We start from the raw sequence: 13546 nt of genomic DNA on the forward strand, positions 1-13546 counted from the left end.
TGACCTATGAAATCGATTGATCTCAAACTGACTATTAGGGAATAGTGCATACCAGGCTCTTATGATAAACAATCTCATCACCGCTGTAAATGTCGGAGGTATCGATGGGGCACTTCCATAACAGATATGCATCATGTGCCTCGGGATAGACCCCCTTTTTCAAACCGGCTTGTAGGCCTACCCAATGACCCCCTTTTTTGTGTTATGGTCCTACCTATTACCCAATGACCCCTTTAAAAAAAATTCATGTACTCAATGACCCTCTTTTTTCTATTTCCTGCTACCCAATGACCCCCCTTTTTAATTCCCCCAATTTAGGTGGTATTTGTGTTCTCCTCCAGAAATAATAAGATTTCTCAAATTTCCAAGGTGGCCAAGTTGTTTTTTCGCAGTTTGGCACTTATTTATGTGTACTTAAGGGATCTAAAATGAGCGTTTAATGCGTTTCGACAGTATTTTTTGTGGGACATGAGAGCACCTCAGACCTATCGAATTGCATTCTGAATACGAAGAATGTCTTTCTCATATCAAATAATTTTCATTTTTTGAAAATCACAATATAATACAAATTGTATGACAAATTATAAAAATTTGATATTTTTTCAATTTTTTGATATATAACAGTCCTCGAAGTAAATTATATAAATCTAATGATATACTCTTAAAGTGTATGTAGCAGGGAGGAAAAGCCGACGGTCAATTGAAAATTTTGACCTTTCATATTGAAGATATAGATTTTTTTCCCAAAAAGACCTAATTTTTTTTGGTGTTTTGGGAAAAAAAATCCATATCTTCAATACGAAAGGTCAAAATTTTCAATTGATCGTCGGCATTTCATCCCACCTACATACACGTTAAGTATAAATCATCAGATTTATAAAGTTTATAAATACTGTCCAAACGTTCATACCCCAGCCCTTAAGGTTAGCCGAGAGTTTTTCATGCGCTGGATTTCAGAGGGGCGTAAGTTCATAACAGAAACAGCCATGCAGAAATTGGACATGTGTACAGGGACGTAGGCCTACTTACAATAGAATATCGATCCACGGTCAAGACATGAAACTTGGCTTTAGCTCGTGCCCGGAGCTCGTGAGGGGGGGGGGGGGGTCATGAGGGGCGGCATGCCGGGTCGGATGCCAGCTACGCCCTGGAAAATGTGTTGATTTTGAATTTACAGCCTTGATATCTTTGATGAAATAAATCAATGCTGCTATTCCCCTGATTACAATGTAATAGGGTACAACAATTACATCAACATTCAACAACAATATCAAAAAGCAATTATTTTCAAATCGAATTTGGGAAGAATATTCAACAAGACAGACTTAGCAGGCCTATAAATTTCTGAATTATATATAGTGTAAAAAACTAAATCACGATTCACTGCAGTTAGCAAAGCAATCAAATAAAACTAAAAAGAAAGGAGCAAGAAAGAATAAAGAAATAGTGAAAAAGAGAAAGAAAGAGAGAGAGAAAGAAAAATAACGAAAAGAAAGAAAGAAAGAAAGAAAAAAATGAAAAAAGAAAAGGAGAATGAAAAGAGGAAAGAAAGGAAGTAAAAATGAGAAAAAAAGAATAACAAAGAAATAGTGCACAGCGCTATGTTGAATAAAGGAGAAGTCGTGCGATTTGTTTGTTAAAAGCAATTTCTCAATTGATTTCATTACATTGGAAGGTAAAGATTGAAATAAAACATGTTTTCATTTTTTTAAAGACCGTTTAGTGCCTAAAATCCAAGATGGCCGCCGTGATTAAAAATTTGCCATATTTTACTCATAAATTACGCTTTAGTAATAGTAGGATACAGAATGGAAGTCCCATTCTAGGGTTGAGTACAAGAAGTTTTGAAGGTGTTTCTTTATAGATTTGAGGACGCTGAATAAAATGAGAGGGGTCTGCACCATCGAAAAGTGTGGGGAACTCTTGGTAGAGGGCGTTTTTCAAAATGGCCGCCAAAATCCCTTAAAATCACCATAACTTGGTCAGAGAAGCACCCAGCAGCACGATTCTGATGTCTATACCCATGTTTTCAGGGTCAAGGAATCCAATAGAGTCATTTACAACTGCCTTTGACCTATCGTTCCAAGATGGCTGCCAAAATTTCAAAATGGCCGCCATTGAAAATTAATTTGGCTATATCTCGGGTGCAAGAAAGTCCTTTGGTATCATCTAAAACAGCACAGGACCTTAAATCCCAAGATGGCCACCAAAATTTAAAAATAACCACCACTAAAATGTAGAATTTAGCCTTTATCTTATCTTATTAGTGGTTTATACGGCCCTATCAGGGGTTTACGATCCTTACCTGGGGCTAAGATACCTTAACCTTAATAGCATAACGCAGTCTAAACCCCAGATAAGGTATCTAAACCCCAGATAAGGCGCCGTAACCCCAGATTAAGGGACATAGATTCCAGATAAAGCAGTCCAAACCCCAAATAAGGTGCCTTAACCCTAAAAAAGGAACATAAACCACAGATAAGGCATCTAAACCCCACGTAAGGTGCCTTAACTCTAGATAAGGATCGTTAACCCCCGATAAGGGTCGTAAACCCCAGATAAGGCACCTAAACCCCAGATAGGGCGCCTTAACCCCAGATAAGAGACGTAAACCCCAGATAAGAGACGTAAACCCCAGATAAGGCAGTTTAAACCCCAGATAAGGCACCTTCGCACCAGATAAGGAACGTAAACACCAGATAAGGCATCTAAATCCCACATAAGGCATCTAAATCCCAGATAAGGCGCCTTAACTTCAGATGAGGGACGTAAACCTAGGATAACACAGTCCAAACCCCAGATAAGGCATTTAAACCCCATAAGGCTCCAAATAAGGGATGTAAACCATAAGGGATGTAACAACCCCCAAAAGGGATGTAAACCATACATAAGGCAGTCTAAATCCCAGATCCATTCTTTAGGCATCTAAATCCAGATATGGCGCCTTAACCCCTGATAAGGGACGTAAACCCCAGATAAGGCAGCCTAAACTCCAGATAAGGCACCTTAACCCCAGATAAGAGATGTAAATATAGGATAATGCAGTCTAAACCCCAAATAAGCTGCCTTAACCACTGATAAGGGATGTTAACTGGGGATAACACAGTCTAGACCCCAGATAAGGCATCTAAACCCCAGATAAGGGACGTAAGCTCCAGATAAGGCAGTTTAAAAACCCAAATACGGCACCTTAAACCCTAGATAAGAAACACAAACCCCATATAAGGCAGTCTAAATCCCAGATAAGGCATCTAAACCAAGATGAGGTGCCCTAACCCCAGATAAGGGACCTGAATCTAGGATAATGCAGTCTAAACCCCAGATAATGTGCCCTAACCCCAGATCAGGAACGTGGATCTAGGATAATGCAGTCTAAACCCCAGATAAGGGACGTAAGCCCTAAGGCAGTTTAAAAACCCAAATACGGCACCTTAAACCCTAGATAAGAAACACAAACCCCATATAAGGCAGTCTAAATCCCAGATAAGGCATCTAAACCAAGATGAGGTGCCCTAACCCCAGATAAGGGACCTGAATCTAGGATAATGCAGTCTAAACCCCAGATAATGTGCCCTAACCCCCGATAAGGGGCGTGAATCTAGGATAACGCAGTCTAAACCCCTAAACCCATTACACTGTTGTCAATGGCAAAATGGCTGATTTCGGGTGAAATTTTCTCAAATTTAGAACTCTCACCTGCTTTAATATAGTTAAACGCCACCAATATCAGGTGAAACTAGATGATTTAATGATCAAAAATGATCAAAAACTCAACATAGGTTGAAATGAGACTTTTCTTATTTAAATGCACTGAACCGCAAACAAAATGGCATTGCACCCTCGAAGCTGAAAGATGCAATTAATTAGATAGGGCGCATATATGCTAAAAAGGTGTCATATAATGAGAAAAATATACCATTTCGAAGCATCAAAACCCAAAATGTACTTTTTTGGCAATATAACTTAGTCAATTACAGTGATTTTAAACAGTCTTTTCAGATGCCACGCAAACAAATAGTTCATCATTTCCATGCATCGCCCAGGCCTATTAGTGGTGTATAACCATGCACTAGTGTCATGAGTAGGTACTGTATCTGATATGTCGTCCATCTTGGACCTGGCAAGGGGTCTGGTTATATAAAACATTGTGCTTTTGGTTTAAAGACATAATCACTTGGAAACGTGATCATAAAAACAAACTCATGCATTTATATACATTTAAGCAATAGGCCCCTATATAAGCAGCCATTTTGGTCACCATATTGAATAATAATCATAATTCTAGAATATTAAAGTTATCTTTGAGTGCATGACACAATGCTAGTCCCAGTGTTTGAAATTTAGATTTTGAGCATACTTTGAGAGCGGTATATGGCTTTTTTTTTGCATTTGTCAGTCAGGTTTACAAGATTTTGGTGGCCATCTTTGATTTTACCACTTACCCTGAAATATTAAATCTTTCTTTGAGTGTCTGACACAAGGCTACATAGTTCCAGTGTTTGAAATTTACGTTTTTAGCATATTTTGAGAGCGATATATAGCTTTTTTTGCATGTGTCAGTCAGTTTTATAGGATTTTGGCGGCCATCTTGGATTTTACCACTTACCCCGAAATATTAAATCTTTCTTTGAGTGTCTGACACAAGCCTACATAGTTCCAGTGTTTGAAATTTACATTTTTAGCATATTTTGAGAGTGATATATAGCTTTTTTTGCATATGTCAGTCAGTTTTATAGGATTTTGGCGGCCATCTTGGATTTCACCACTTCCCACGAAATAAAAAAATGAAAACATCTTTTTTCCCATTATTTACCCACACAAGAGACAAAATCAAGTGAAAGTTTGCTTTTAACACCGAAATCACACGACTCGACATAGTGCTGAGCACTAAAATTTCAGTCACACGGGGACTCGAACCCACAAAAACAGTTCATAACAGATTCCCAGTCCAACGCTCTATCCACTCGGCCATACATCAGCTTACGTAACTGCTTATTCTCGAAGCGGATATATAACTATAATTGGATGCAATTACTTGATTACAATCGTGTCCGCACAATGGCTCTTAGAATAAACACGCATGTCGGCGCTGAAATTTTGAACGAACTGATGGAGAAAAAACCTGTTTTTTTGCAATACTAACTTCAATTTGGAGTGAAAATCAAATGGGATAGCAATTGGCAGAATGTTGAGAAATAATGTAGGTATTCAGATGTCTAAATTAACGTCCCGTAATCAAGATATCGATAATTTCACAAAACAGTTTTTTCTCAGGCAAGATTCTCGAAAATGTTCCCCAAAAACAGGCTTTTAAAATTTAATCGGTACTGTATTTGGTTCTTCCCCATGGCAACATTATTTCTTTAATCGATTTGTAGTACAATACAAAAAAGAGGAAAACAATCACTCTGCGTGGTTTTATACGGGGCGCACATTTGAAAAAAAACGTCATGGAACGCGTTTTTGATCTTGTGAAAATGGTGCGTAAAACGGCTTTAAACGAAGGATTTTCAAAGTTATTCTAAAAATTTGCATAAACACACAAGAAAAATGTTAAGCTACATCCAATGCACCAACATTTAACTTGCTGCGATATTTGATTACTGAGAAAACTCTGTTTTAGAGAACAAATTTATACGTCTTTTATACGTTTTTTATACGTTTCTTCGTGTAACCTTAATGATACTCTTTTGGCAATCCTGTACCCACTGACTCCCATTTTACAATTTGTTACCCAATGACCATCCTTTTTTCAAAGTTTCATACCGAATGACCCCATTTTTTTTAGGTTGTGTACTGAATAACCCCATATTTTTGTAATTGTACATTTGACCTGAATGCCCCCTACTTTTAACATGGCCGAGGCACATCCCTGCCATTTCAGATAAGGAGTGCCCCCCCCCCCCGGGGGAAAACCTCGATTTTTGCAAAAGTAGCTTAAATTTGGAGTGAAATTCAAATGGTAAAGGAATCGACATACTTTTGAGAAATAATGTAGGCAGTTAGAAATCAAAATTAACGTTCCACAATCCAGATATCGATAATGTAACATAACAGTGTTTTGTGGTACAAGATCTCGAAAATTGTTCCCAAAAAACGGGCTAATAAAATTTAATCGGTACTGTATTTGGTTCTTCCCCATGGCAACATTATTTCTTTGGTCGATTTGTAGTACAATACAAAAAAGGAGAAAACAATCACTCGGCGTGGTTTTATACGGAGCGAATGTAAGGCCGAAAAAAAAAAAAAAATTGGGTTAACAATAGACTATTTTTTACGCAGGGTGACAGAAAAAAGTGAGAATTGTAAAAAAAAAAATGATGACAAATCGTGAATGAAATTGAATTTTACATAAAAATTTTGTGTTTTTATGTTGGCACCGCCTATAATCCTTTTTTTTTTTTTTTTTTTTTTGCTCTTCACTTTTTCAAACCATGCAAAAAAAAATTGGGTCAACAAATCACAACTTCCGTCGGCAAAAAATATTTCCGTCGGTAAATTTACAAGTTGTGTTCGGTTCCAAAATCCTGGCGACGCCACTGATTAAGACCTCCTAATATTATCTGCCACACCACATATTTTGCATTCATTGGCCCCCATCCCATATTGTTCTCTTTTGCCCCACAAAGACTCATTTATTTAATAAAATCCTCACCGAAATTTTTTCTCGATTCTCTCTGAAAACCCCTGAAAAAGTTTATTAAATATTTTTCACACAATTTTCCCCGAAAGACCCCATGTTGAAAGGTGTGTCCTCACATGAATATCACTTTACTATTTGAGTGACCTCCCGGATTAATATGTCATTAAATAGGTGTACCCAAAGAGGTTTTAAATAGAAATAGAGTCGCAATAGATTATATAATCTTTTGTTCGTTTGATGCCGATTAGAAGTTGCGACATGCTATTCATAAAAGTGGTACCATTGTTTCGAATAAAGGGGTTCCGCCATTAAATTGGTCACTGATCCGGCATCATATTAACGCTCTACACAACAGGCGAGTATCAATAAGTGACCACACTACAGTCATGTGTAAGGGCAGTCATGTGTACCTACCTGGAGTAGCTGCTGGTGTAGCTGGGCAATCTAATATCCATACTGTGGCCGTAGAAGGAGTGCCGAGTGTGTAGGTGCCGATCATTTCATCGATAGATATTTCAAACGCTTTCATACCTTCTACAAGGTCACATGTAGCTGTTACTGAAATCATTCCAGCCGGGGCTGTAACAGTAACTGGGCTTGCGTCGATTGTGTAATCCGTATCAGTGATGGCAGTTATACCTGCAGTGGAAAAGGCTGTCAAAAAGGGAGACAAGAGGAAAAAGAAGAATACTTTTATATTAACCCATAAGTTATGCTTAGGCTTCAAACCGTCTTACATAGTCAAACAATATTAGCCAGAAAGTATACATATTCAAAATTCAAATTGATAACAAATAACGTACATGAGAAGAGAAGCATTAGAATAAGTTTGAACTTATACAAACATTGATCAGAGTAACGGAATGATAACGATATGATAGCGGTGATTAACCAAATATGCAAATAATTAAATGTACGTATATAATTCAATATAAAACATGATCATAAGCAAAATAAAAAAGCAAGTTTGTAAAAACAATTTTACAATACCAAAAATTAGTAAAGTGACCCACACAGCCAAACGGGACAAACGGGCGGGAATTATATCAATATACGTGAAATGAACACGAGACACGCTAATACACTACAGAGGCAAATGAAGCTAGGTCACAACACACAACATTAACATGCAACAAAATACAGAAGCAATGTGTATACAATATTATAGTAAATGTTTAAACACTTTCAGGGTCAAATCAACATGATCAAAACAAACAAACATTTTCCAAAAGTAATAACAAATCAAACTAGAGGGCCTTATATTTGTTCACAAATACGGCTATACCCGCATGTTATCGGTATAGACAAACTTATAGTCCTTATTTGCTGAGGACATAAAATGAAGAAATTGTAAAAAGCCGCCCAATTGGGCGGAAAATGTGTAAAAAGTGCAAGTCCAAGTCACAAGCTTTAATATAATGTAGGTTGCACCCTCGTAGCACTTAAAAAAAAGAAATTGTAAAAAGTAGCCCAATTGGGTGAAAAATGTGGAAAATTTGAAAGTCCAATTCACAAGCTTTATTTTAATGTAGGTTGCACTCTCGTACCACTTAAAATAAAGAACATCCATTTCAGAGGGAGTATGTAAATTAAATGGAACAGCCCATTTTGTGGCCATTTCAGAGGGAGTATGTAAATTAAATGGAACAGCCAATGGGTATGTGATTTTACTGGAACAGCCTTAACGTTGATGTCATCTATATTATAATTACACTATTCTCTGTGGATCTGTTTAGTCCTACGTGTATGGGGTGGGTGTTAGTAACAATATAATTCTCAGGTGCAATCTGTGTACAAACTCTGAGCCCTGAAGCTGCTTTATTTGATGAGAAACAACCGGCCCTTTGGTTTAACATTTGGGGCCCTGGGGCCCATAGTATTTGATTTACGAGGCTCATGAACATATATTGAAGTATAATTCTCAGGTGCTCTCAGTAGACTCAAGCTGGGCACTGTAGCTGGTTTATTTACTGAGTAATGGCCGGCCCTATATTTTAGCGTTTGGGGCCCTGGGGCCCATATTATGTGACATATGGGGCTCATATGTACATATAACAATATAATTCTCAGGTGCAATCTGTGTACAAACTCTGAGCCCTGAAGCTGCTTTTATTTGATGAGAAACGACCGGCCCTTTGTTTTAACATGTGGGGCCCTGGGGCCAATAATATTTGACTTATGGGGCTCATGTACATATGTTGAAGTATAATTTTCAAGTGCTATCAGTAAACTCAAGCTGGGCATTGTAGCTGCTTTATTCACTGAGTAACGGCCGGCCCTATGTTTTAGCGTTTGGGCCCTGGGGCCCATATTATGTGACATATGGAGATTATATATACATATGACAATATGATACTAAAGACCTATCTGTGTACCAAATCTGAACCCTGTAGCTACTTTATTTGCTGAGAAACGGCCGGCCCTTTGTTTTAACATTTGGGCCCCTGGAGCCCCTAGCCTTGTAAATCTGGGGCCAAAATGGGCAAAAGGCACATCTACAACTTAGGGCCCATACCTATGCCATACATGAGCCCCAGTGATCTTGTACTTTTAGAGCTAGGCTTGTCAATCTGTTGCACCATATTTAAACATTTGGGCCCCTGGGGCCCATAATATATAACATATGGGGCTCTTGGATATGTGTAAATATAGAGTACCCCTAGGGCTATCACTGGACCAACTCAGGGCCCTGAGGCTGCTTCATTTGATGAGAAATGGCGTGCTTTGTATTTTCACATTTGGGCCCCTGGGGCCCGTGACCTTTGACCTCTGGGGCCAAGATGGGCAAAGGCACTTCCACGGGGTAGGGCCCATAGGTGTACCACATATGGGCCCTGGGGGCCTTGTAGTTTTAGCGCTAGCCTTGACAGAATGATGTGTTTGATAGGAGAAGGAGGAGGAGGAGAAGGAGAAGAAACCACAGAATGGCAATATACCCGTTCATGCTTCGCATGCGGGTATAAATATACCCGTTCATGCTTCGCGGGTATAACTAGAGGGCCTTATATTTGTACACAATACGGCTATACCCGCATGTTATCGGTGTTCACAAACTTTTAGTCCTTATTTTTTGAGGATATAATAAAAATGAAATTGTAAAAGGTCGCCCAATTGAGTGGAAAATGTGTAAAAAGTGCACGTCCAAGTCACATGGTTTAATTTGATGCAGGTTGCAACCTCGTATAATTTACAATAAAGAAATAATTAAAAGGCACCCAACTGGGCGAGTCACAAGCTTTACATTAATGTAGGTTGCTCTCTCGTAGCACTTAATCTGAAATAAAGAAATTGTAACAAGTCGCCCAATTGGGCGAAAATTGTGTAAAAAGTAAATTCCAATGCACAAGCTTTAATTTAATGTGGGTTACACTCTCGTATAAATAAAGGAATTAAAAAAGTGGCCCAATTGGGCGAAAAATGGGGCCCATAATATATGACATATGGGGCTCATTATACGCTTTCGAAGTTACGTAATAATCGGATTAACTACCATAGCAATAGAGCAATACAAATTTTGAATAGCTCGCCCTGCACTACAACCAGATTGCACTATTCACAAGGCATTTTTTAAAATAACTTAGCTCCTAAGTACATCGCTGAACAATTCACTGTTTATGTTCCATCCCGGCCCCTTCGATCAGCCATAGACACAAATCGGCTTGTGATACCGATGTCTGAATTGGTTACTGTTGGTGATCGAAGTTTCAAAGTTGTCGCGGCAAATGCCTGGAACTCTTTGCCAAGACAACTTCGGACTGCTGGATCTACAGAAATTTTAAAGGGAAATCTTAAGACTTTTCTATTTTAAGAACTTTGTAATTCAATTATTTGTTGTAAACGCTATGGTACCTTGTGAATAGCGTCCTAAATACATACAACTGTCAATATAAGTGGGGACAACTGCATCGCAGTCCTTCTTTATGGATATATTGTGTGAAAGGTGGAAATAGCACCAGTTTTGGAGAAAGCAGCGCAATGAGATAAATGTTTGGAGAAAGCAGCACCATTTTTGTGTGAGGATTTTATACGCAAGGATCTGCAAGTGTACAAAGGACTTCGCTGATTTTCGCCGGACAAGTGATTTACATCAGCAGCCGTCCAGAACATTACAAGAACTCTATGATCACCTACAAGAAGACTGCTGGTTAAGTACTGAGTAGTTAAAATATTATTGTGATTGTGTGATTATTTTTGTATATGCATTTGTTGTCATATATTGTACCAATCATATCTTTACTTTCAATTAAAGACTTAGATTCTGTTAACTTAATCAAAAAGTGTATTTGTGTTGTGAATTCGAGTGAATTTGGGTAAGAGGTGATTTTGGCCTTTAGTCAGTACGACTCGTAACACTATGGTAATTAATCCTGTTACATCATCACTTCGACAACGAGGTGCAAACTCTGAGCCCTGAAGTTGCTTTATTTTATAAGAAACGGTCGGCGCTTTGTTTTAACATTTGGGGCCCTGGAGCCCATAATATTTGACTTAGGGGTCATGTCACTAAATGCACGCAAATCAATGCGCAATTCATTGGACAATATTGCACAATGCCTGTATTGAAATATCATCGTGCAGTTGGGCTTTGTATCAAACACACTGTAGCCTGCAATTATCTGGCCCATTATGGCCCTTTTCCCAAAGGTAATCTGGAGTTGGAAGTAGGAGTTGACCTTGTGCTTAACCTTCCCTATCAAAATATATTCCCAGTGCACATTCTCAGATTTGGCTGCCAAGTCTAAACAGTTTGCCTATGTTTTACAATATAGGGTATATGGTTTTACCACAGAATATGATTTAATGTTATTATATGATAATTTTTGTTAGTTTGTTATAAAATACAAACTGTGTTAATTATCTATTTTATGCTTTATATTATCCCACCTAAATAGACTTTTTGAGTTATGCATTCCTTATTATAGGTATTGCACTAAGAAATTTACTGTATCTTTATATTATAATAGCAATACATTCATTAACATGAATTTGGGAATGATGATAATTGTCTTTTAATACATAAAATAATGATACCCAAAAATAAACTAGACTTAGCTGTGGTCTAAGACCACGAACACAGCCGTGTTGTGGTGACCCCTTAATGACCTTTGACCCCAGAATATATGAAAACGCCCATAGACATTGGCTAATGTCAATGCATGGGTGCACGTGGCACCACTTTGCTATGTTATTTGTGGCAGAAAGGGGCATTTTGAAGGTTTTTCGTCTCAGACCGGAAGTGACCCCTTAATGACCTTTGACCCCAAATGAAAAAATACCACATGTACAATAAGTAAACACAATTCACGTGTGAATATACCATCACTCTCAATGTTTTTCTTAGCAAATAACAAATTTTGAAGGTTTTTCGTTTTATACCGGAAGTGACCCCTTAATGACCTTTGATTCCAAATTTGTGAGGACCCCATAGACACTGGGTAATAACAATGCACATGTGTGCAAGTAGCGTCACTGTCATACGTAATTTGTGGGAGAAGAAGCATTTTAAAGGAATTTCGTTTTATACCGGAAGTAGCCCCTTAATGACCTTTGACCCTGAATAAAAAAATACCACATATGCACAGAGTAACTACAATTTATTTGTAAACATACCGTTACTGTCCTATGTTTTTCTTAGCAAATAAAATTTTTGAAGGTTTTCGTTTTATACCGGAAGTGACTCCTTATTGACCTTTGACCCCAAATCTGTGAGGACCCCATAGACACTGGATAATAACAATGCATGTGTGCAAGTGGTGTCACTCTTCTACGTAATCTGTGAGAGAAGAAGCATTTTGAGTTGAAATCACGTTTTTGACCCCTATGACCCCTGCTTGACCTTTGACCCCACGAGTTTCATATGACATATAGGGGCATGGTCAATGATGGTTGTGACCAAGTTAGGTCAAAATCGGTACAAGCATGTAAGTGCTAGAGCAAATGTAGTGGTCGGCAGAAGAAAGAAGAAAGAAAGAAAGAAGAAAGAACCTGTAAGAAAAAAGACACAGCCGTGACTAACGTCACGGCTGTGTAACAAGAGACAACCACTCTACGAAGGTAAGACGATAGTCATAATTATGTTGGGGTCAATTTTAACGTATCAACAAAATAAAGTGTTAGTTCTTTAAAGTCAACAGAGACAGCATTTAAAATGTTTAATTTATTAATCAATTTACTGCTTTTATGCCTACATACCAAATGTTTTTACAAACCTTACTTTGCAATATTTTTATGATATGTGTACAGAATCATTTATAAATCTAAATGTGACTCAAAATGTAGACAAAATACAAGTGCTCGCACGTCAACTCCATAAACACGTGTACTTTTTGGTTTGTTCGTTTGTTTTCTTGTTTTTTTTTGTTTTTTTGTTTTTTTGTTTTTTGCAATCACAGTCCATTCATTGCATCAAATGAAATGCCTTCTACTTTTATCCAATATAAATTATGTATAGGCCTATATGGGTCATAATATTTTTTATCATCAAATCACATTGATTCGGTACAATTTAGATGGAATAATCCAAAATTAAAATATACTGAAGTAAAGTGCCAACAGATGTCCCCAAAGAGCATTAATGTAAAAATAACATGGGTCCATAAAACTGGTTCTATATATAGGCCCCCTAACACTTATGGGTCACACAATGCTCAAATTATTGCTTGATAGTAATCATTCAAGATCAAGATTTTGGGAAATGTAGAACATTTGGAAAGAAAACCATGTTCATACTATAAAATACAATGTACCTTTGTATCCATGTGTAAAATAAAAATGTATGTTTTAAAACATTAAGAATGAATGTGTATGTTTTCTGGTTAGTATAGGCATATTCACGCAAAAATATAATAATTTGGCTTTACAGAATAAAATTCTGAGAATGACAACATCATCACACACATGTGT

General features: G+C 37.6%; 1 protein-coding gene across 1 annotated transcript in view; it reads right to left on the reverse strand.

Annotated features, from left to right (window-relative positions):
* LOC140145965 (extracellular matrix organizing protein FRAS1-like) overlaps nucleotides 1–13546 on the reverse strand; it is a 141387-nt gene that overhangs the window by 84076 nt on the left and 43765 nt on the right. The window contains exon 6 of the mRNA XM_072167702.1: nucleotides 7058–7297. Within this exon, the coding sequence (XP_072023803.1) occupies nucleotides 7058–7297 (240 nt within the window). The remainder of the gene's footprint in view (nucleotides 1–7057; nucleotides 7298–13546) is intronic.

The sequence above is a fragment of the Amphiura filiformis genome, chromosome 2, assembly GCF_039555335.1.
Source record: "Amphiura filiformis chromosome 2, Afil_fr2py, whole genome shotgun sequence".
Lineage (NCBI taxonomy): Eukaryota > Metazoa > Echinodermata > Ophiuroidea > Amphilepidida > Amphiuridae > Amphiura > Amphiura filiformis.